The sequence below is a fragment of the Scophthalmus maximus genome, chromosome 10 (genome assembly GCF_022379125.1).
Source record: "Scophthalmus maximus strain ysfricsl-2021 chromosome 10, ASM2237912v1, whole genome shotgun sequence".
Lineage (NCBI taxonomy): Eukaryota > Metazoa > Chordata > Actinopteri > Pleuronectiformes > Scophthalmidae > Scophthalmus > Scophthalmus maximus.
The window spans coordinates 19,559,916-19,582,500 of record NC_061524.1 but is presented as its reverse complement, the minus strand read 5'-3'; the positions used below and the strand labels follow the sequence as shown (position 1 = coordinate 19,582,500).

Here is a 22,585-nt window from a genome sequence, read left to right as displayed (position 1 = left end):
GACAGGCAGACAGACAGACAGACAGACAGGTAGAGACAGATAGACAGATACAGACAGACAGGCGTCTCAACTGTGTTGTTGATTGGTACATCCAGTTGCTCAGACAGGTACAGACAGACAGGTAGTGACAGGAAGAGACAGACAGATGCAGACAGAGAGACAGACAGGTAGAGACAGACAGACAGATACAGAGACAGACAGACAGACAGGTAGAGACAGAGAGGTAGAGACAGACAGACAGACACAGACAGACAGGTAGAGACAGACAGAGACAGACAGACAGGTAGAGACAGACAGATATAGACACAGAGACAGACAGACAGACAGACAGATACAGACACAGAGAGAGACAGGTAGAGAAAGCCTGACAGAGACACAGACAGGTGGAGAGACAGACACAGACAGACAGGTAGAGAAAGCCTGACAGAGACACAGACAGGTGGAGAGACAGACACAGACAGACAGGTAGAGAAAGCCTGACAGAGACACAGACAGGTGGAGAGACAGACAGGTAGAGAAAGACTGACAGAGAGACAGACAGGTGGAGAGACAGACACAGACAAACAGGTAGAGAAAGACTGACAGAGACACAGACAGAGAGACAGACAGGTAGAGAGACAGACAGAGACACAGACAGACAGGCGTCCCACCTGCGTTGTTGATGAGGACGTCCAGTCGCTCCTCACTGTCCAGGAAGTCTTTAGCGAACTGTCTCACAGAGTAGACGGAGGCGAGGTCCAGGTGTCTGATCACTACGTTACCGTTCCCTGTCGTCCGCCGGATCTCGTCAGCCGCTCGCTCTGCTCTTGTCAGGTCCCTGCACGCCATCACCACCCGGGCCCCTGCCGGACAAAACACACACACATGGTCACCACGCAGGCTGTGTTTGATGTGACACACACACACACACATGACCTCTGATCCTGTGTGTCACCTCTGGCTGCCAGATCTCTGCTTGTCTCTTTGCCGATGCCGGTGTTCGCTCCGGTGATCAGAACCGTCTTTCCGTCCAGACGCACAGAGCAGCGACACACTCCGCCTGCGATCCACCTTCTCAGCACCCCCATGCCTGTACACACACACACACACACACACACACACACACAAAGCGGTTACCACAGAAACGACAGCAGACCATCATGAACGTGACAAACACTTCCTGTTTGGAGAACCTGCTCAGGGAACCAGGAGGCGTTCAGGGTCTTCTTTTCTCTTAGACTGTAGTACCTTATATCTATTGCTCATATTAGAGTCTAGCCAATATGGATTTTTTGGGGGGTGATATGATATTGATTGATGGGAGTAAATCATTTCCAGTAAGATTTATCAGCAAATATATATTTATACGGTTGTAAATGTTTCCTAAAATGTGTCAGGTTTCATATCAGCAAACATAAACACAGATATGATTTCTGCCTGTAGACTCATATCGACGTATTGTTCTAATGTTGTATTTTATGAAATCTGATAAGTCATTGACAGAAATCCCCTCGGCTCATTGATCATTGATCCACTTTCTCCATCAAAAACCAAACATGTTCAGTTTGTTGAATATTCACGTCGGACAAAATGGTTCCAGTGATTCAAAAACAATAAACAACGATTGATTGATCAGGAAGTAGATGCAGCCACGGTGACGACAGCGTCATGTGTGTACACATACACACGGGTTTCAGTCTGAATTCCTAATATTTATGTTTATTTCAAGTCAGTCGACTCCTCGGTCACAGCTGACAGGACGCTGATGTCACGTCTCCGACCCTGTGACCTCACGGACCGTGGCCACGTGTCGCCTGACGTCATCGTAGGCGATACGTGAGGAACCTAAATCAACGGTGTCGTGGCAGTGGTGAGCCTCTGCTCCCAACACTGCCCCCAGCTGTTCACGTGGGTTTTACGTTAAACATGAACTTCACCGATCGGACACAGGACAGGCCAGGCGGCCGCGACGCGTACACGTGGTTAAAGGAGAGAAAACCTCTGTCGTTGCGATTGAACAGACACAAACTTTTTTCAGAAAATGACTGAACCCAGTTTTTTCCTTCCGTGTATGACGAGCGCAGCCGGAGATCGTCCAGGTCAGACGCATTCACATCGACAGGGACTTTCAGGCCAGGGGTTGGAGCCTGCAGAGAGCTCCCCGGAGGTGGGACATGACGTGTAAACTCAGCTGTGATGGGGGTTTTTTAGCCTAACAACACAATGATCAATTGGACGCATTCACAAAATCGCGTTTCTTTCTTGACTCTTTCCGTGATCGTGTCATCGACATGTCGAGTCGCTTGCTGCGAATCATCCGGAGGTGAAACCAGAACGCAGCTAGAGAGACGGACAGAGATTCCTCATCTACAGTGACATCACTGTCATCGCGTTGAACTGGATGAAGTCCTGCACCGTGACGGTGAACAGAGAGGAAACAAACAGGTCATGAATCAGAGGCGACGTCTTACAGATCAGAGCGAGTCCCAGCAGAGCTCCACACCTCAGCAGCAGCCCCCCCCGGCCCTCCTCCTCCCCGGGCCTCGGCTCCGTCCCTGCGTCCGACCCGCCGCCGCCGGGCCACGGCAGCACCAGGAACCCTCCTGGAGCTGCAGCTCTCATCGCCGAAGGTCCCAACAGACTGAGTAGAGGCCGGGCCAAGCCGGGGGCAGATTAACAGATTAGAGCAGATTATCCAGCACAGAGCTGCTCTGGGATCAGTCCGAGACTGGAAGGATTACAGGACATCTCCAACCTGTCAGCTGATGTCACGTCAAACACAGAGTGTATCGTTGCTCCTTTAGTTTGAATATTCATGTCGTCTCTGTGAGACTCTAAACCACTTCGTGGGTTTTACATTCAAACTCAAACATAATCTGACACTCACAAAGAAACTGTTAAATCTTAAATGTAAACATCCTGGGTTTTGCCGCAGTAAGTGAAACGAAGACGGCACGAAGTACAAGTCAGACTGTTTTCATCAGAGTAGATTTCATTCATCCGTTGGTCGATTCAGAGATTAATTGGCAACTATTCTCTCGGTTGATTATTTATCCAAATGTTTTTTCATACGTCTCTCTGTGAGTTTTCTTCGTTTGGTCAGAGTTGGACAGACAAAACATCAAGAACAGAAATAATCTTCAAGTGCAGCTCGTGCTGCGTTCAGGGTCAGTCTGGTGGTTGGAACATATTAAATAAGAATTAACAGCAGACACATCAGTAGTATCTATGTTTCGTCATTCTTTGTCTTTTCACGCGTTTTGTCCCCCAACCCCAGTCCGTGACGTCAGAGGATGTCGCCCCACCCCCAAACAAAACAACATAAACAAAATGGCGCCTCGCCCAAAGCCTGCTGCGGTGTTCTGGCGCCTCTCAGTCTCCGTCGGTTCGGTTCGGCCGCTGCGGGACGCGTTTCCACTTCTGGCCTGAAAACCCGCACAGCACCGCACTTTGTTTGCTCCAGAAAAAATGACACCGACCAATGAGAGGCCGCAGCCGACTGAAGAGGAAGTGACGTAGAGCCGCTGTGGGCCAATCCGCGGCTGTTAAACGGACAGCAGGAGGAAGTCCCGCCCCCCGTCGAACCGGAGCGTGTCTGAAGAAGAACCGAGCGAACTGGTCCGTGCCTAGCTTGTCCCGCTCCGCAGCTCCAGCAGCAGGTAAGACTGGCCCGGCCCGGGTTCACACGAAGACGTGACCCGCGTGCCCGGCGGGAACGTGCAGGAGGCGCTCTGTGTGTTGGAGTTCCCTGCTGGCGGAGGGGCGGTGCACACTGACAATAAAACAAACGCACCTCGGTGCTCAGTGCGCGTCTGTCTGGACCGGGTCCTGCGCAGTGACCCGGGTCCAGGTGGACCGGTGTGCCGGGCTGGACGTCCCCTCCCTCCGCCGGGACGGAGACGCTCCAGCCGGGTTTAAAGACACAGAAAGCCCGGGAAGTGGCTCCCCCTGCGGCCGCAGCGCGACACTGCATCGCGTCCACCGCTGTCTTCACTCAACTTTATTCACAACAGCACCGGGAACAGAACCGTCCTGTTTGTTTAGACCTGTAATATATGAACATATGAAATAATGACACAGAAATAATGTGATTCTTATATGTTATATAACTAAATGTTGCTGAGTTAGTGAAACCCCGGCTGTGTCCATCGTTTCCATAGCAACATGGAGACGGAGCTGTTCATGGAGTGTGAGGAGGAGGAGCTGGAGCCATGGCAACAGGTGGACGACAGCGTGGAGGAAGAGGAGATGGACTTCGTCGACTACTACGGCGAACCAGGTGAGTCTCACACACACACTCACACTCACACTCACACTCCACAGTAACATCTGTCTCTCTCCAGTTGAGGATACTCCATCTCCTCTTCCAGCCTCTGAGACTCCGCCCACCACGACTCCATCCATAACACCTGCCCCGACAGGTGTGTGTGTAAATTCTTTATTTATTTTCCTTATTCTAAGGTTTTGCAATCGTACATTTTTACAGTTGTTGTTGTTTGTATATGTTGTAAAGTGTGTCGTGTCTGCTGAAACAGTTTGGGCTCCGCCCACACTGACACACCTGACAACACAAGTCACATGACCACTGAGGTGTAAACAGGAAGTAGATTGTCTCCTCTGCAGCTGGTTGCTTAGTAACAGAAACTTCTCGTCGCTGGTGAAAAGTCAGAGCAGGAAGTGTTTTACTGACAGAAAGTGTTTCACCGACAGGCAGTGTTACTGAAAGGAAGTTTGTTTTAGTTTTTTAGTTGTTTTTCACAAAGTTCAAATACAAACAATTAAGGCACATTTCGATTGTACAAAACGACTTCCGTGTTGATCCAGTATTTAATAAACAGAAAATAAACAAAGACGAAACTTAAAATATAAAATATGAGAGTCTGTAAGAAAGTCAAGTAAGGCAGAAAGTTTCAGGGTATTTTTGTTTATCATATATCAAAGAGACGTGAATAAATTAGATCATTCTTCCATCCATTGAAGTGGGGTTTGACAGGAAGTGTTACTTAAAAGGGAAGTGTTAGCGTTGTTGAATCGTTACTGATGAGAACCAATCAGAGAAAAGAACGTGGGCAGCGTTTCCACACGTCTGAGCCAGACGTAACCATAGCAACAGTGATTGGTTTTATATAAGTCAAGGTGTCCGTGTGGGCGGAGCCTCTGTGTGGGCGCAGCCTCTGTGCTGAACAGTTTGTTTTCTTCTCCTCAGCTTCACCTCCTCTGCAGCTTGTCTCCTCAGTGATGCTTCCTCCTCCTCCTCCGCCCCTCATCACCTCCTCCCGCCTCCCTGCCCCCTCGGCCCTGCCCCTGATGACCCAGGGCCCGCCCCTCATTCTGACACAGACGGCAGGCGGGACCTTTCTCCTCCCAGCAGCCCCCGGGACGGGCGGGGGCCAACCCTTCTTCCTCACCACCCAGGTAAAGAAAACAAACACACCCTCTGCTGATGTTCTGTTGTTCGTCTGTTGTCGGTCTTTTGTTCGTCTGCGAACCTTAACCCGTCTGTATGTAAAACTACAGATTATATAAAACCACAGACTGTATATCAAACCACAGACTGTATATAAAACCACAGACCTATATAAAACCGGCTGTATATGAAACCACAGACTGTATATAAAACCACAGACTGTATATCAAACTACAGACTGTATATAAAACCACAGACCTATATAAAACCAGACTGTATATGAAACTACAGACTGTAAATAAAACCACAGACTTTGAATAAAACCAGACAGTATATCTAACTACAGACTGTATATAAAACCGGAGTTTTCGGACCATGTACAGTCACATAGACCATAAAGCACCAGATGTGTTCGGGGGCGTGGATACAGAGTAATTGGCAGCTGGTACCGTCCAATAAGTGCAGGTGTAGGTGGAAGAGCTCTCAGTCAGGCCACACCCCCTGGTCCTCCGAATATGTCCACTTCTGGTTTCAAGAACTAAGATGGAGTCAGACTGGAGGCTAATGAGACGACTGGTTGATAGTTGACAGATACGAACTCGGACTCGACCCTGACGACCTCTGGTCTTCGCAGCATGAACATTCTGAAATCAGCCGTGAGTTTTTAACAGACTCATTTTATGTTAGAGAATATAACTTGTGTACCTCCGGACCAGGGAACAGGAAGTGGAAACTGATGAAGCTTCAGTTGGTCACAGCTGAACGTTGTAGAAACTCTGTGAACTAGTAAATAATGAAACAGGGGAAGATGTGACGTCTGTGATCGTCGAGTTCAACACGTGACGTCTGACACTGAACTCGTCACGTGAGGGTCGGTCGGTAGAGGGTGTGAGAACAACTAGTTCACCGCTGAGAGTTTTAAACCGGATGAACACGACGAGTTCATCTCCTGAAGCTTCAGATTGTCGATGTGAGGCCGAGCTGAGCTCCAGCTTCACACCGACACTGTGACGTACTGCTCTGACTCGTTTCTCTCCGTTTTCATTCAGATGACAAACGTGGAACGTTTCAGATTCGAAGACGCCCGAGGTCGGACGTTTGAGAGCAGAGGGGAGATGGTGATGTGTGGAGGATGTGGAGGGAAGTTCTTCAGGATCGTTTCACACCTGAAGAAAAGCCGGACGTGTTCTTCACACCTCGACCTGGACAAGTTTGAGAAACTGTTGATTCTGTACAACAGGAAGAGGAAGAGGAAGCCTGAGGCGAAGGCCAGTGAAGAGACGTCTGGGTTCTCAGTTGTGACAGCGTTCGCTCACTGACATCCCAAACTGCTCTGACCTCACTTCTGTTCATGTCCATAAAAAAGCCTCTTCCAGTTAGACCAGTGAAGGAGTTTATCATAACTTATTCATAAATCATCAGCGGAATGAGTTTGAATTCTGAAACATAATATGAATACACGTCTTTAGTGAAGGGCCTCGACACTCGATAACTAGCCACAGACGTCGTCACTCGATCGTCTTTATATACAGTCTCTGATGGTCTTTATATACAGTCGCTGATCATGTTTATATACGGTCAGTGATCGTCTTTAAATACAGATCGTCTTTATATACAGTCAGTGATCGTCTTTATATACTGTCTCTGATGGTCTTTATATACTTTCTCTGATGGTCTTTATATACAGTCAGTGATGGTCTTTATATACAGTCGCTAATGGTCTTTATATACAGTCACTGATGGTCTTTATATACAGTCGCTGATGGTCTTTATATACAGTCAGTGATGGTCTTTATATACAGTCGCTAATGGTCTTTATATACAGTCGCTGATGGTCTTTATATACTTTCTCTGATGGTCTTTATATACAGTCAGTGATGGTCTTTATATACAGTCACTGATGGTCTTTATATACAGTCGCTGATGGTCTTTATATACTTTCTCTGATGGTCTTTATATACAGTCACTGATGGTCTTTATCTACAGTCACTGATGGTCTTAATATACAGTCGCTGATCGTCTTTATATACAGTCGCTGATCGTCTTTATATACAGTCGCTGATCGTCTTTATATACAGTCGCTGATCGTCTTTATATACAGTCGCTGATAGTCTTTATATACAGTCACTGATGGTCTTTATATACAGTCACTGATGGTCTTTATATACAGTCTCTGATGGTCTTTATATACAGTCTCTGATGGTCTTAATATACAGTCGCTGATTGTCTTAATATACAGTCGCTGATGGTCTTAATATACAGTCGCTGATGGTCTTTATATACAGTTGCTGATGGTCTTTATATACAGTCACTTATCGTCTTTATATACAGTCGCTGATGGTCTTAATATACAGTCGCTGATGGTCTTTATATACAGTCACTTATCGTCTTTATATACAGTTGCTGATCGTCTTTATATACAGTCGCTGATGGTCTTTATATACAGTTGCTGATGGTCTTTATATACAGTCACTTATCGTCTTTATATACAGTCGCTGATGGTCTTTATATACAGTCACTGATGGTCTTTATATACAGTAACTTATCGTCTTTATATACAGTCGCTGATGGTCTGTATATACAGTCTCTGATCGTTTTTATATACAGTCACTGGTCGTCTTTATATACAGTCACTGGTCGTCTTTATATACAGTAACTGATGGTCTTTATACACAGTCGCTGATCGTCTTTATATACAGTAACTGATGGTCTTTATACACAGTCACTGATCGTCTTTATATACAGTCGCTGATGGTCTGTATATACAGTCTCTGATCGTTTTTATATACAGTCACTGGTCGTCTTTATACACAGTCGCTGATCGTCTTTATCTACAGTAACTGATGGTCTTTATACACAGTCACTTATCGTCTTTATATACAGTCGCTGATGGTCTTTATATACAGTCACTTATCGTCTTTATATACAGTCGCTGATGGTCTTTATATACAGTCACTGATCGTCTTTATCTACAGTCACTGATGGTCTTTATATACAGTCTCTGATCGTCTTTATATACAGTCACTGATGGTATTTATATACAGTCACTGATGGTCTTTATCTACAGTCGCTGATGGTCTTTATATACAGTCTCTGATGGTCTTTATCTACAGTCACTGATCGTCTTTATCTACAGTCACTGATGGTCTTTATATACAGTCTCTGATCGTCTTTATATACAGTCACTGATGGTATTTATATACAGTCACTGATGGTCTTTATCTACAGTCGCTGATGGTCTTTATCTACAGTCACTGATGGTCTTTATATACAGTCTCTGATCGTCTTTATATACAGTCACTGATGGTATTTATATACAGTCGCTGATGGTCTTTATATACAGTCTCTGATCGTCTTTATATACAGTCACTGATCGTCTTTATCTACAGTCACTGATCGTCTTTATCTACAGTCACTGATGGTCTTTATATACAGTCTCTGATCGTCTTTATATACAGTCACTGATGGTATTTATATACAGTCACTGATGGTCTTTATCTACAGTCGCTGATGGTCTTTATATACAGTCGCAGATCGTCTTCATATACGGTCTCTGTTGTCTTTATATACAGTTATAGTGTAGAACGTTACATGTTGAAATCAGATCATTCTGATTGACTGTCTGTGTCTTTGTCGACGTGTCGTTGTCGTCCTCGGTGTCGAAGGCCCTGAATACTTATTCATGTCACTGAGGGCGTCAGGGGTCAGGGTCTGTCCCACTGTGACATCACAAATATAATCCACAAGGTTTTGTGACACTAACACGGAGAAAACAGAGGAACAAATAAAATGTGTGTGATAGTCTTCTCTGTTCAACTGTGACGTCACTGTGTGATATCATGCGTTTGCGTCTCCTGTACAGGGTTTCCCGGTGCTGAACCCAGGTACTCCCCTGCTTCTGAACCTGCAGCCAGGTCAGACGGTCCAGCCGCTCACCCTGATCCAGTGTAAGGCTCCGCCCCCCCCACCACACATCAGACAGTAATCAATAACAAAGCTCATCTGATTATTGATCCCATCTGATCCGGTCATCTCTGCTGTTTCCTGTCTCTGCAGCCTCGTCGTTGGGTCAACTTGTACGGCCAAGTATGGGCGTGTCCCCCATCCTCCCCCAGGGTCAGACTGGCCCCGCCACCTCAGGAGGCTCCACCTTCACCACCATGCAGCTGCCCACCACGCTGACTTTCCGCACCAGCACGCCAGGACCCTGTCAGTCGTCACACTGGGAACAAGAGACTGAACAGCATTGATCAGATTGATTGACTGACATATTGATACATAGATTGATCTGTTTTTTCCAGTTAACCTCCAGATGACCCAGGTGGGCGGAACTAACTCCCTGAAGCTGGCAGCTTCTCCTGCCCCACCCTCCAGTTCGACCAACGGCGTCACCAGAGTCACTTTGATCAGCAGCAGTGCAGGAAGAACGATTATCAACACGGGTATCAATTTAATATACATCACAACATATATAAAGACGATCGGTGACTGTATATAAAGACGATCACTTACTGTATATAAAGACGATCACTTACTGTATATGAAGACGATCACTGACTGTATATAAAGACGATCGGCGACTGTATATAAAGACGATCACTGAAACGATCGGTGACTGTATATAAAGACGATCACTGACTGTATATAAAGACCATCACTGAAACGATCGGTGACTGTATATAAAGACGATCACTGACTGTATATAAAGACCATCACTGAAACGATCGGTGACTGTATATAAAGACGATCACTGACTGTATATAAAGACCATCACTGAAACGATCGGTGACTGTATATAAAGACGATCACTGACTGTATATAAAGACGACCGGCGACGTGGAGTGGAGCTGTGGTATCAAGGTCCCGCCCATACACGCTCTCGACCAATCATGAGTTGGTGTCAGGCAGATCAGTGACCTCATTAACAGTTTCTGTGTGTCACCTGCCCTGGCAGGTTGCGGTCCCTCTGTCGTCACGGCTGCCAGCGTGACCTCGGCGCCGGCTGCCGACACCCACCGGGTGGTGATGAGCGTGGAGGAGTTCTACTACGGGACGTTCGAAGGTGACTTGAGTCTGAGGAAGCCGCAGCCTCTGGGGATCCCGACCTCCACTTTCACCTGCCAGATGTGCTCACACTTGGCGGAGAACAACCTGCGGCTGATGCAGCACATGCCGCAGCACTCGGAGCTGATTGGAGGAGGTGATGAAAGGAAGTGCTGCAGGTTCTGTTACCGGCAGTTCTCGTCTCCAGCTCAGCTGCAGACCCACCAGGAGCATGTGCATGGCCCCGCCCCCTCCTCCAGTAAGAGCCACACCTGCTCACACACCTAAAAATACAGAACACAAATATGTTTTCCTGGACTTGACATATGTTGGTCTTGAGCAGACGTTGGACCGGCCAACCGTTCTTGACTTGACTTGACCCTTTTCACCCAGTCCAGACCAGGACCAGGACCAGACCAGACCAATAAGGACTTGGGTCTTGACTCTCTCGTCTTTCTGTCTCAGGTCTGTGTCGTATCTGTGAGTGGGCGTTTGAGAACGAGCCGACCTTCTTGAACCACATGAAGTCCAACCACAAGCCCGGAGAGATGCCCTACGTCTGCCAGGTGAGTCCCAGCTCTGACCTTTGATCTGTGACCCTTAAGGACCCCCCCCCCGGCCCTGTGTGTTGACTCAGGTGTGACCTGCAGGTGTGTTCGTATCGCTCGTCCTTCTACTCGGACGTCCTGCAGCACTTCGCCAGCTTCCACAGAGACTCTCGCTTCCTGCTGTGTGTCTTCTGTCTGAAGGTGACGAGGAACCCCGTCAGCTACCAGCAGCACCTGCTCAGGCACCAGGTAGCCACACCCACACGAGTGGCCACACCCACACCAGGTAACCACGTCTCGTTGCTCCCTGCGTCATGATGTGGTCTGTGTCCGTCTCAGGTGAACCAGGCCTTCCACTGTAACAGGTGTCGTCTTCAGTTCGTCTTCCTTAAGGACAAAACGCAACACAAACTGGAGAACCACCGCAGCGTCCGTCGACCTGCTCGGCTGGAGGGACTGCCGACGGGGTCAAAGGTCAGCTGACGGGGACTGTGGGACTATGTGTCGAGACCGGACGGACCTCTGTCTGTGTTTTAACTTGTAACTGTTGGTCTCTGCGTGTGCAGGTGACCATCAGGACCTACGGGAAGCTACGCCCTCAGATGACGTCTGCAGGGTGCCGGCTCCTCCAGACCCCCTCCTCCCTCGTCCAGCCAATCCACATCAAGACAGAGCCGCAGACGTCTCCGACCCAGATAAACGCTGTACTCTCCAAATCTCTCCGATCCCCCACCAAGAGGCCTGTCAGCCGGCGAGGCCCCGGCAACAGGTGATGCTGAGGATCAGTCCGGACCTGTGTCAGTGATTGGTCAGCTGTGTGGTAGCTCCGCCTTTTCATTGGTCTGGTCATTGGTGTGAGGACGTCTCAGTGTGAGGACCTCTCATTATTAAGACGTCTCTGTGTGAGGACCTCTCAGTATTAAGACTTCTCAGTGTCTCTGTGTAAGGACGTCTCAGAATTAAGACCTCTGTGTCTCCGTGTGAGGACCTCTCAGTATTAAGACATCTCAGTGTCTCTGTGTGAGGACCTCTCAGTATTAAGACGTCTCTGTGTGAGGACCTCTCAGGATTAAGACGTCTCTGTGTGAGGACCTCTCAGGATTAAGACGTCTCTGTGTGAGGACCTCTCAGTATTAAGACGTCTCTGTGTGCTGTGTGAGGACCTCTCAGTATTAAGACGTCTCTGTGTGAGGACCTCTCAGTATTAAGACGTCTCTGTGTGAGGACCTCTCAGTATTAAGACGTCTCTGTGTGAGGACCTCTCAGTATTAAGACGTGTCTGTGTGAGGACATCTCAGTATTAAGACGTCTCTGTGTGAGGACCTCTCAGGATTAAGACGTCTCTGTGTGAGGACCTCTCAGTTTCTCTGTGTGAGGACGTTTCAGTGTGGGGACATCTTAGAATTAAGACGTCTCAGTGTCTCTGTGTGAGGACATCTCAGTGTCTCTGTGTGAGGACCTCTCAGTATTAAGACGTCTCAGTGTCTCTGTGTGAGGACTTCTCAGTATTAAGACGTCTCTGTGTGAGGACCTCTCAGGATTAAGACGTCTCTGTGTGAGGACCTCTCAGTATTAAGACGTCTCTGTGTGAGGACCTCTCAGTATTAAGACGTCTCTGTGTGAGGACCTCTCAGTTTCTCTGTGTGAGGACGTTTCAGTGTGGGGACATCTTAGAATTAAGACGTCTCAGTGTCTCTGTGTGAGGACATCTCAGTGTCTCTGTGTGAGGACATCTCAGTGTCTCTGTGTGAGGACCTCTCAGTATTAAGACGTCTCTGTGTGAGGACTTCTCAGTTTTAAGACCTCTCAGTGTCTCTGTGTGAGGACATCTCAGTATTAAGACGTCTCTGTGTGAGGACCTCTCAGTTTTAAGACCTCTCAGTGTCTCTGTGTGAGGACATCTCAGTATTAAGACGTCTCTGTGTGAGGACCTCTCAGTTTTCAGACCTCTCAGTGTCTCTGTGAGGACGTCTGAGTGTCTCTGTGTGAGGACCTCTCAGTATTAAGACGTCTCTGTGAGGACGTCTCAGTGTGGGGACATCTCCGTATTAAGACGTCTCAGTGTCTCTGTGTGAGGACCTATCAGTGTTAAGACATCTCAGTGTCTGTGTGAGGACCTCTCAGTATTAAGACGTCTCAGTGTCTCTGTGTGAGGACCTCTCAGTGTGGGGACATCTCGGTGACGTGTCCTCTGCTTTCCCTGCAGGTCCTCATGGTGTGAGGGAGACAGGTTGGTATGTCTGGAGTGTGGAACCGACGCCTCAGACTTCTCAGCTCACTACCCCACACACGTCCACTGTCTCCTGTGTCCCTACAGCAGCTGCTGCTCCAGAGCCTACGCTGCCCACATGATACAGTAAGTACAGCAGGAATACTCACTGTACTCTCACTGTAATAGTCACTGTAATGCAGGAATACTCATTGTACTGCTCACTGTAATACTCACTATACTGCAGGAATACTCACTGTGCTGGTCATTGTAATACTCACTGTACTGCAGGAATACTCAATGTACTGCTCACAGTAATACTCACTGTACTGCAGGAATACTCACAGTACTGCTCACTGTAATACTCACTGTACTACAGTAATACTCACTGTACTACTCACTTTAATACACACTGTACTGCAGGAATACTCACAGTAATACTCACTGTACTGCAGGAATACTCACTGTAATACTCACTGTACTGCAGTTGCAGTTTAAATAAAATATAAATGTGTGTTTGCGTGTTTGCAGTCACCATGTTCCTCGCTCCAAAGATGAAGTTGTTCCTCTGCACAGACGAGCTCCTCCATGGTGAGACTCACTGATCGTGTATTGATCTGATCAGACTGTACATACAACTATAGCCTCTATATACAACCACAGACTTTATACAAAACCACAGACTGTATATAAAAACCACAGACTATATATATAAAAAACACAGACTGTATATAAAACTACAGACTGTATATAAAACCATAGACTGTGTATAAAACCACATACTGTATATAAAACTATAGACTGTATATAAAACTACAGACTACATAAAACTACAGACTGTATATAAAACCACTGACTGTATATAAAAATATAGGCTGTACATAAAACCACAGACTGTATATAAAACTATAGACTGTATATAAAACTAAAGACTGTATATCTAAGGTCCAGTGAGTGAAGCCTGTATTCTGTGTACTGACCAGCAAAGTGACTACTTTTCACCTATATTATAACGTCAGTAAACATTTTCCTGAGTGTATGTATGTATATGTGTATGTATATGTGTACACACACATATATATATATATATATATATAAACATACACACACACACACACACACACACACACGTATATAATCCGTGATGTTGACTGTGTCTCTGTCCGTCAGTCGGTTCCTGCTGCAGTGCTCTCAGTGCCACTTCAGACCTCGGACCGCCGACCAGATGGCGCAGCACCTGCTGACCAACCCGGAGCACTACAGCGCCACCTGTCGCTCCCGGAGTAAGATCACACACACACACACACACACACACACACATCGACAAACCTTTATCAAACCAGTTACAGGTTCAAACAGTCCAACAATAAAAACAGAAAATCTACATGTAACGAAACAGAAACTGGAACAAATGATAAAAATTCAGCAATTAACCAAAAACTAAGGGACACAAGTTATTTTTAGAGGAAAAAGGAAAATGTGTTAATACCACGAAATGCTTTACTCAAGATAAACTATTAAAATTTCACACGGCCACTTCAACTGTCGTAGTTTGATTTACAGCACCAATGATATCTGCCATGAAAATATCTAAACATGAACCTGTGTAATATACAACATACATTATATGAAATATAAAAACATAGACCTGTGTAAAATATAAAAACAAAAAGATGTAGATGAGTTTCCACTCATCCACTTCCTGTTCGCGGACGCAGTCAAATTAAATAACAGAGACCTGATTGTCCCTCCTCGTCGCCATGGAAAAAAAACTCTTGGGTCAAAATTAGACAATTTCTTCTCCTGACTTCTCCGTATTTTTGGCCTTTATTGATGGCACAGATTCATTAGTTTGTGAGGACACACACCATTGACTCAGTAAAGTACAGTAAAACAGTTTTAACCAGGGGTGTTAGAGTTAGGGGTTAGTCTCCCTAACCCTAAACCAGCAAATGCTATTGCTAATGCTAAGTGTCTGCTGACACACTTGCCGTCCTCTTGTGGATGCTAAGTGCTAATGCTAACCGTCTGCTGATACACCTGCCGTCCTCTCATGATGACAACTGCTACTGCTAACGCTAACTGTCTGCTGACACACCTGCCGTCCTCTTGTGGATGCTAACTGCTAATGCTAACTGCCTGCTGACACACCTGTCTTCCTCTCATGATTCGCTGCCTCTGCTGCACTGGAAGTTTCAGGTTTCTTTGCCTCACATTTGCATAATTTCGATTGGTTTTCTGTATCTGTGATGAACCAAATCTAGCTTGAACAGGATTCGTTTGAATTTCAAATAGCAGAGAAGTGACAGAAATCTGCTCCTCCAGGAGAGGAATGTGAAAACACCAGATACAAGTCGCTGTAGTCAAAGTCAGACATGTTAGAAGACAGAGACAGAAGAAAGTGGAGGGGGACTTTAAATGAAACCATAATATCTGCGATCTTGATTCAAACAGTTTGAAATTCAAATACAAAAGCAGTGGAAAAAAACAGTATTTAGCGTCCAATTTCTTTTTTAGGTAAGCATTTAAAAATGTGGTGAAAAGGACGTTTTTCGCTGGTCCCCTCTGCTACAGTTGGACTTTCACTTCTTCCACTTCTCCTCCAAACATCGTAAAATGACATCGCTGATCACCATCTCCATAAGGTAACATATTAACTATGTATAAGTAACTCATACAACCCCCCTTCAAAATCACTGAACTATCCCTTTAATGTGAGGCTCAAGTAAGGACTGATGAAAGATTAAAAGTTAAAAAAGGAAATCATTTGGACAGTATTTTTCTCAGTTCATCAATGTAGAGCACCTGCAAACATTAACGCTCTAAAAAAAAAAACTTGTTCAAATTCACTTTTTGCAGTGTGGCCCACAACTCGATGATAGGGGATCCTGTGATCCTGTGACCAACTATATTTTCATTTCCTTCAGATTTCCATTCACGTATGAGAGTTTGGATCGGACCCACATGAGCACCTGAGTGACTGTCGTCAAAATATTCATCCTCATGTTTCTTGTTTTCTAATCGTGAAGTATTTTCAAACTTGTTTACATTGGTATTTTTCTGACGGTGATGTAATTTCCTGGAGAATCGTCATGTCTCTAAAATCTGTGAAACCTCACAAAAGTGCGAGTCAATAAACCACAGTAAATGATAAAAGTACTGAAATTGTTTTATATTGATAAAATATAAAATCATCAAATTTTGCTGAAATAAATACGTAAAACATATTGAATTTCTTAGCTTTCCATAAATTTTCTAAACTATGTAAATGTTTTAGTTTTTGAGATATGAACTGGAGCCATCGTACGTTATCAACACGTTTTAGACCAAAAGTCATAAATCATGAGCGTACAACGTGATGACGTCGTTGTGAGCATATGCTGCGCAAAGAACGAAGGTTCATACTAATAGTTTTTATTTCAGATCCATTTACAATTCCCAGCAGGCAGTTTGGGGCGGAGCTCTGTTTTCAGAGGATCAATAAAGTCTCACTTAGTTCTGGACTGACCACATTAACATGGTTCTATCTGTCTCACTGGCTTCACTCAGAAGGAAATGTGAGTGTTTGAAACTTGAATGTACAAAGTGAAGTGAAGAAATGATTTGAGGAGCTGACATTTTGGTTTCTTTAAATATTGATGTTTCCACAAATTATTATATTTAATTCCTTCTTTCTTTCATATGTTGACAAAACGTATTTTCTTGCCTCTTTTCAGCGTACGTTGAACCTGACATCCAGTTCTCCCATGATGAAGAGCAGCATTCCTCTGAGGAGACGGAAATAGACCAGAGCGAGGACTTGCCCGATCCATCCTGGAGATCAGGGGCTAGTTGGAAACAGCTGGCGGAGAGCAACAGCACCGAGTCCACAGTAGTCCAGTTCACAGAGAGCAGCGGGCCTCGTCACTTCCTCAACAAAAGCAGCGACGCAATCGACTTCTTCAACCTTCTCTTCCCGACAACGCTGGTGGAGCTGATCACCAACGAGACCAATGCCCACGCAAAGACCTGTCAGTTCCTGGGGTCCTTCCACCCTGACTGGGTCCCCGTCACTACCCATGAAATCAAAGGTTTCATTGGCTTGGTGGTTCTGATGGGGATCCAGAGCCTGCCCGACCCATCGCACTACTGGTCCTGGAGTCACTATGACAACAGCTACACCTTCTACCGTGCCATGAGCTTCAAACGCTTCAAGCTGATTGCTGCCAACATCCGCATGGGCAGCTTCACCACGGATGAGTATCGTGGCGCCGACAACCCCGGCGACTCTTTGCACATCTTCAGGCCGATGCTTGACATTCTGGGCGGAGCTCTGTGGAACACTTACCGACCAAACTGCAGTCTGACCATCGACAGGGCGCTGCTGCCCAGCCTGGAGGAGGACAGCTGTCAGGCTAAAGGGAACCCAAAGACCCAGCCTCAGGTGTGGCTGCTCTGTGACTCCAAGTCAGGCTACTGCCACCGCTTCTTCATCCAGGTGGGGGAGAAGGTGGCCCAGGAGTCAGGCTTCACCGTGGTGCCGGAGCTGGTGAAGGGCCTAGAGGACAAACACCATCAGCTGTACCTGGCCAGCTCACTTACTTCTGTCCCGCTCATGCAGAAGCTACTGAACCAGGGCATCTATGCTTCCAGCTCCTTCCCCCCACCCAACCCCATCCTGCCCAGTGAGCTGTGGGAGCAAGGTCAGCTGGAGAAGCCCGGGGACTTCCTGCAAAGGCAGTTTGGCCCCCTACTAGCCACCCGCTGGAAGGATACCAAGGAGATGGGCTGCCTGTCAACTAATGCAGCTCCAGGTGAACCAGACACTGTTTGGAGAAGGTCTCAGACCAAAGTGGGGGGCTTGGACCCCATTAACCGCCCCATGGCCTTCAGCCTTCTTCAAGAGAACATGCGAGGAGTTGACATCTGCAAGCAGTTGCTGGCCTGCAACCCGCTTGGAGTAATCCACCAGGACCGTCACTGGCGTGGCCTCTTCTGGTTCCTGGTCAACCTGAGCATCGTTAACGCTTTCATCGTACTGCGAGAGAGTCGCAAAGAGAACCCACCTGCCTGGGTGCAAGATGGCCTTTTTACTCAAGTCAACTTCCGCAAACGTTTGGGCAACCAGCTTGCCAAGTGTGCCCAGAAATACTTTGAGACCATGGAGATCGCCAGCTCTCGCGGGATGAGAGCGGATGTGGCAGACAAAGTAGTTAAACAAAGGCACAGGATGTCAAAGATCAGCTCCATCTCCAAGAGGTGCAAGAGCTGCAACTTGAAGAACGTCCGACATGAGAGCGTGTACGGCTGCATCATCTGTAAAGCCAACCTGTGTAAACACCCAAGCTGCTTCTGGCAGTATCATGGCCTGTCGCCTCTAAACAAAGGTCAGTATATCAGAGAATTTGTTTCCAAAGATCCAGCTCAGCTCTGTAACTAAGTAGTTGATTCGTCACTGTTAAAGTTTGCACATTGAGGGATGCATTTTTGTGGTTTTTAACAGGCTCAATAAAAGTTGGATTCCTCAAGGACAGAATAAGGTAATAAGATCCTTTCTAATTTATTTGTTGTATTAATTAAAATACATGGTTTGATTCTAGTATGAAAGGTTTGACAGTCAGGTGACTGTTATGCTGTTGCTGTGCTTTCGTCTTGGGATAAGAATGAACAAAAGTACATTTGTGTCTTTTTGCTGCAGCGGAGCTGTTGAGGTGGATGAGGTCGAGGACAACATGGACCAGTCGATGGGCCCCGTAGAGGACACAGACTTTTCTGACGATGACAGAATGGATGATTTGGATGACATGGATGAAGATACTGAAGATGTTAAGGAAGAATTTATCAAAGAAGTACAACATCCAGTGTCTCACCTGCCATCAACTCCGAACAGCCAGGCCCAACCACCAACCATCTTATCTCCCCTGAAACAGCGTGACGATTTCCTCACTGCCCGTCAACTGAGAATCACCCTTTTCGCTCTGTGTGACGGACTCTGCCAAGCCTCAAGGGTCTTTTCAACCGAGGCCCAGCTCATCCGAACGTGGCTGAAGGAGGCCAAGAGGCATTTGAAGCAACGTGAACTGGAGCAGAATGTCCACGGTGATGGTGGAGGTCGCATGGTGGCCTGGGTGCTGTCCATGCGCGAGCAGCAGCTTCCTATCACAGAGAGCAACCTCTTCCACAAAGCCTCCACACTTAAGAAGAAGGGATGTTTCAGTGACTCCTTCCGCATCTCCTATGACTGGGCAGTGAGCTTCATGCTGCAGCATCGACTGGGCGTTCAGAGCATCGGCACAGCTGCCACACTGACTCGCACCCTGCCGACTTCCCTGGAGACCAAAGTCACGTCCTTCAGGGAGTTTACCCAGAAGATCATCCAGGTTCACAAGCTGTCCAACAGCACCGTTGCTGCGATGGACGAGCTGTGTTTCTTTGTGGATTTGAGGTTAGTCCAGGAAAAGTCTCGCCGCTCAGAGGCACTGGAACTCATTGGGTCTTTACCTCTGGTCACCGTGTACCTGACAGCGCTGGCAGATGGTACCATGCTGCCGTCTCTGGTGCTGGGGAACCGGCAGCTTGCTGAGAAAGTCCTGCCAGAGTTCATCCTGCTGAAGGGCAGCCCAGAGAATTTCCCAGTTGAAGAAGCCCTAGATCTCTGGACTAACAAGGTCTGGCTACAGCACGTGTGTGGTCGAACTCAGCCCGGTAAATCAATGCTGGTCTTGGACCGACATCGGGAACACATGAGTGATCAATTCCTCACTTCTATCAGTGGGTCGGGAACCCTCCCAGCAATGATTCCTGGTGGTTGCTCCTTCAGTCTTCAGCCTCTGGAAGTTTGTGTGAAACCGGTGCTGCAGCGCTTCATGCTGCTGCGCTGGGAAAAGTTCACCGCTGGAAACCCCAAACTGCTGGAAGAGACACTGCCCCAGCAGCTCCTTGCAAATGTAGCCCAGCTGCTGGTTGACTGGATGGTGGAGGCACTGATGCATTTGAGCAAACTCCCCAAGCTTTGGAAGAATTCATTTAGGCTGACGGGTCTTCTTCTGAAAGAGGAGGTGGAGAAGGAGGAGGCAACAACAAGTCAGATACCCGAGGAGGTCCAGATGGACCTCCTTAAGAACCTGACTGAGGCCCTTCTGGGTGCTGAAGCTCTGGAAACAAATTCTCCAGATCTACTGGAGCTGGAAGAGGACGCAGAGGAGGAACAGGAAGGAGGGCTGAAGACATTAGAGGAGAAACAGGAAGAGACAGGGAGGGAGGTGACAGAGACGGACAGGGAGGTGAAGGTGACAGAGGGGAAGGGGATAACAGAGGATGAAGGGAGTCAAGAGGACATGCAAAAGGACATAAATGATGTGGTTATGACGATGGAGGAGGATAGCGAGGAGGAAGGAAAGGAGACAAAGGAAGATAGGAAGGAGGTGAACAAGGAGAGACGAGAGACCAGGATTGTAATAGGGGAGGAAGTTGGTGATGAGTGGAAGATAAAGAGCAGGACAGAAGGTGTGGGGGCAGTGGAGGACAATGAAGATGAAGATAAAGGATTGTGAACACCGGAGTTACTGCCGCACTTTATCTCATCGGAGGTTTACTGGAGCCTGAAAACTCCCCGGGGGCACGAACAGGTGTACGTGGGGATGGGAGGTGGGATTACAAGCAGCAACCTCCCCAGCAGAGTGTGAAAGGCTGGGACACCTGTCAATCAAACGAACTCTAGCCTTCTTGGTGATGACCTGAAGTTCCTGTCGAGTTTGAATTCAGACCAGGTTCAGAACAGGATCTGGTCCAGGTGGCAGGTGACCTGACCTAGAGCGAGGTTGACAGGTGAAACTAAAAAGGTGATGACAGTCGAAGAAGCTCAGTGGATCTGCTGAGAACTGAACTCAAAACTGCCCTGACAATTCACCTTCTGACCTTTGGACTGTTGTTTTTTTAGACGATTAAAATATCTTGACGACTTGTTTCTTCTGGTCAATGATGAATCTCCCCCCCCCCCCCCCCCCCCCCCCCCACACACACACACACACGAATAAATGTATGTTCATGTTAAAAGTTTGTCAGAATGTTAGTTTAAAACTAGTTTGTGTTGTGATTTTTCTTTGACATGAACCTGATGGTACTGTATATAGACAGCCAGCGGCTATATATAAAGACAATCAGTGACTGTATATTAAGACGATCGATTACTGCATATAAAGACAATCAATGACTGTATATAAGGACGATCACTGACCGTATATAAATACAATCAATGACTGTATATAAAGACGATCACCGACCGTATATAAAGACGATCACTTAATGCATATAAAGACGATCACTGACTGTATATGAAGACGATCACTGACTGTATATGAAGACTATCAGTGACTGTATATAAAGACGATCACTTAATGCATATAAAGACGATCACTGACTGTATATGAAGACGATCACTGACTGTATATAAAGACGATCACTTAATGCATATAAAGACGATCACTGACTGTATATGAAGACGATCACTGACTGTATATGAAGACTATCAGTGACTGTATATAAAGACGATCACTGACTGTATATGAAGACGATCACTGACTGTATATAAAGACGATCACTTAATGCATATAAAGACGATCACTGACTGTATATGAAGACGATCACTGACTGTATATAAAGACGATCAGTGACTGTATATAAAGACGATCACTTACTGCATATAAAGACAATCAATGACTATATAAGGACGATCACTGACCGTATATAAAGACGATCACTGACTGTATATGAAGACTATCAGTGACTGTATATAAAGATGATCAATGACTGTATATAATGGGACAGTAGATCCGTCTCTGCAGAACATTCAGAACCAGAACCTCGTCTCGTATGATCTGTTACAAAGATCTTTGTCAACACATTCTCACGTCTGCAGGTTAAAGATTTACAGTACAGGAATGAACTGGTCTTCATCTGTCAATCATTACAGTGTGTACGGTTGAACAACCCACACACACAATCGACTCCCTGGCATAATGCATTCCCCTTACCCTCAAACACATTGTGAGGACCAGACAACATGTCCTCAACCATGGTTTTGAGCCATAATTGGTTCTGTCAACTACAGAAAAAAACACACTCACTCACTTTCATACACTCACACTTTCACTCACACTCATACACACACAGACACACACTTTCATACACACTCACACACACTTGCATACACTCACACACTTTCATACACACAGAGCAGATCACAGCTGCAGGATTGAATGAACATGTAGAAAGAATCCAGGACGTGTTCATGTGATGACGTTGTTCTGTAACATTATTTGTGAACTTGTTGACAGATTTGTGAGTCTGATCCAGATCTGATCCAGTTCTGATCCAGATGTTTCATCAGGTCAAACTTAAAGAATGTGTTGAAGTGTTGCA

The 22,585-nt window shown here is 46.5% G+C and overlaps 2 protein-coding genes across 6 annotated transcripts in view; one reads left to right on the top strand and one right to left on the bottom strand.

The window, feature by feature from the left end:
* Positions 1–3,908, bottom strand: part of si:dkey-23o4.6 (retinol dehydrogenase 13) — an 8,563-nt gene extending 4,655 nt beyond the window's left edge. Inside the window, exons 1-3 of one of the 3 annotated variants that reach the window (XM_035607882.2) lie at positions 3,773–3,908; positions 935–1,069; positions 651–842 (exon numbers count right to left, since the gene is read on the bottom strand). In XM_035607882.2, the coding sequence (XP_035463775.1) occupies positions 651–842; positions 935–1,067 (325 nt within the window). In that variant the 5' untranslated portion in view covers positions 1,068–1,069; positions 3,773–3,908. Of the gene's footprint in view, positions 1–650; positions 843–934; positions 1,070–2,450 lie in introns of all 3 variants that reach the window. The other 2 variants (XM_035607883.2, XM_035607881.2) reach the window with 2 other exon arrangements.
* pogzb (pogo transposable element derived with ZNF domain b) overlaps positions 1–21,125 on the top strand; it is a 24,434-nt gene extending 3,309 nt beyond the window's left edge. Inside the window, exons 1-19 of one of the 3 annotated variants that reach the window (XM_035609153.2) lie at positions 3,484–3,638; positions 4,140–4,258; positions 4,323–4,400; positions 5,186–5,394; positions 6,436–6,654; positions 9,249–9,333; positions 9,443–9,595; positions 9,688–9,828; positions 10,341–10,688; positions 10,895–10,995; positions 11,080–11,226; positions 11,317–11,451; positions 11,544–11,746; positions 13,184–13,333; positions 13,718–13,777; positions 14,357–14,469; positions 16,903–18,552; positions 18,669–18,705; positions 18,864–21,125. In XM_035609153.2, coding sequence (XP_035465046.2) covers positions 4,144–4,258; positions 4,323–4,400; positions 5,186–5,394; positions 6,436–6,654; positions 9,249–9,333; positions 9,443–9,595; positions 9,688–9,828; positions 10,341–10,688; positions 10,895–10,995; positions 11,080–11,226; positions 11,317–11,451; positions 11,544–11,746; positions 13,184–13,333; positions 13,718–13,777; positions 14,357–14,469; positions 16,903–18,552; positions 18,669–18,705; positions 18,864–20,718 — 5,799 coding nt within the window. In that variant the 5' untranslated portion in view covers positions 3,484–3,638; positions 4,140–4,143 and the 3' untranslated portion in view covers positions 20,719–21,125. Of the gene's footprint in view, positions 1–3,483; positions 3,639–4,139; positions 4,259–4,322; positions 4,401–5,185; positions 5,395–6,435; positions 6,655–9,248; positions 9,334–9,442; positions 9,596–9,687; positions 9,829–10,340; positions 10,689–10,894; positions 10,996–11,079; positions 11,227–11,316; positions 11,452–11,543; positions 11,747–13,183; positions 13,334–13,717; positions 13,778–14,356; positions 14,470–16,902; positions 18,553–18,668; positions 18,706–18,863 lie in introns of those variants that run through there. The other 2 variants (XM_047334928.1, XM_047334929.1) reach the window with 2 other exon arrangements.
* Positions 21,126–22,585: the final 1,460 nt, after the last annotated feature.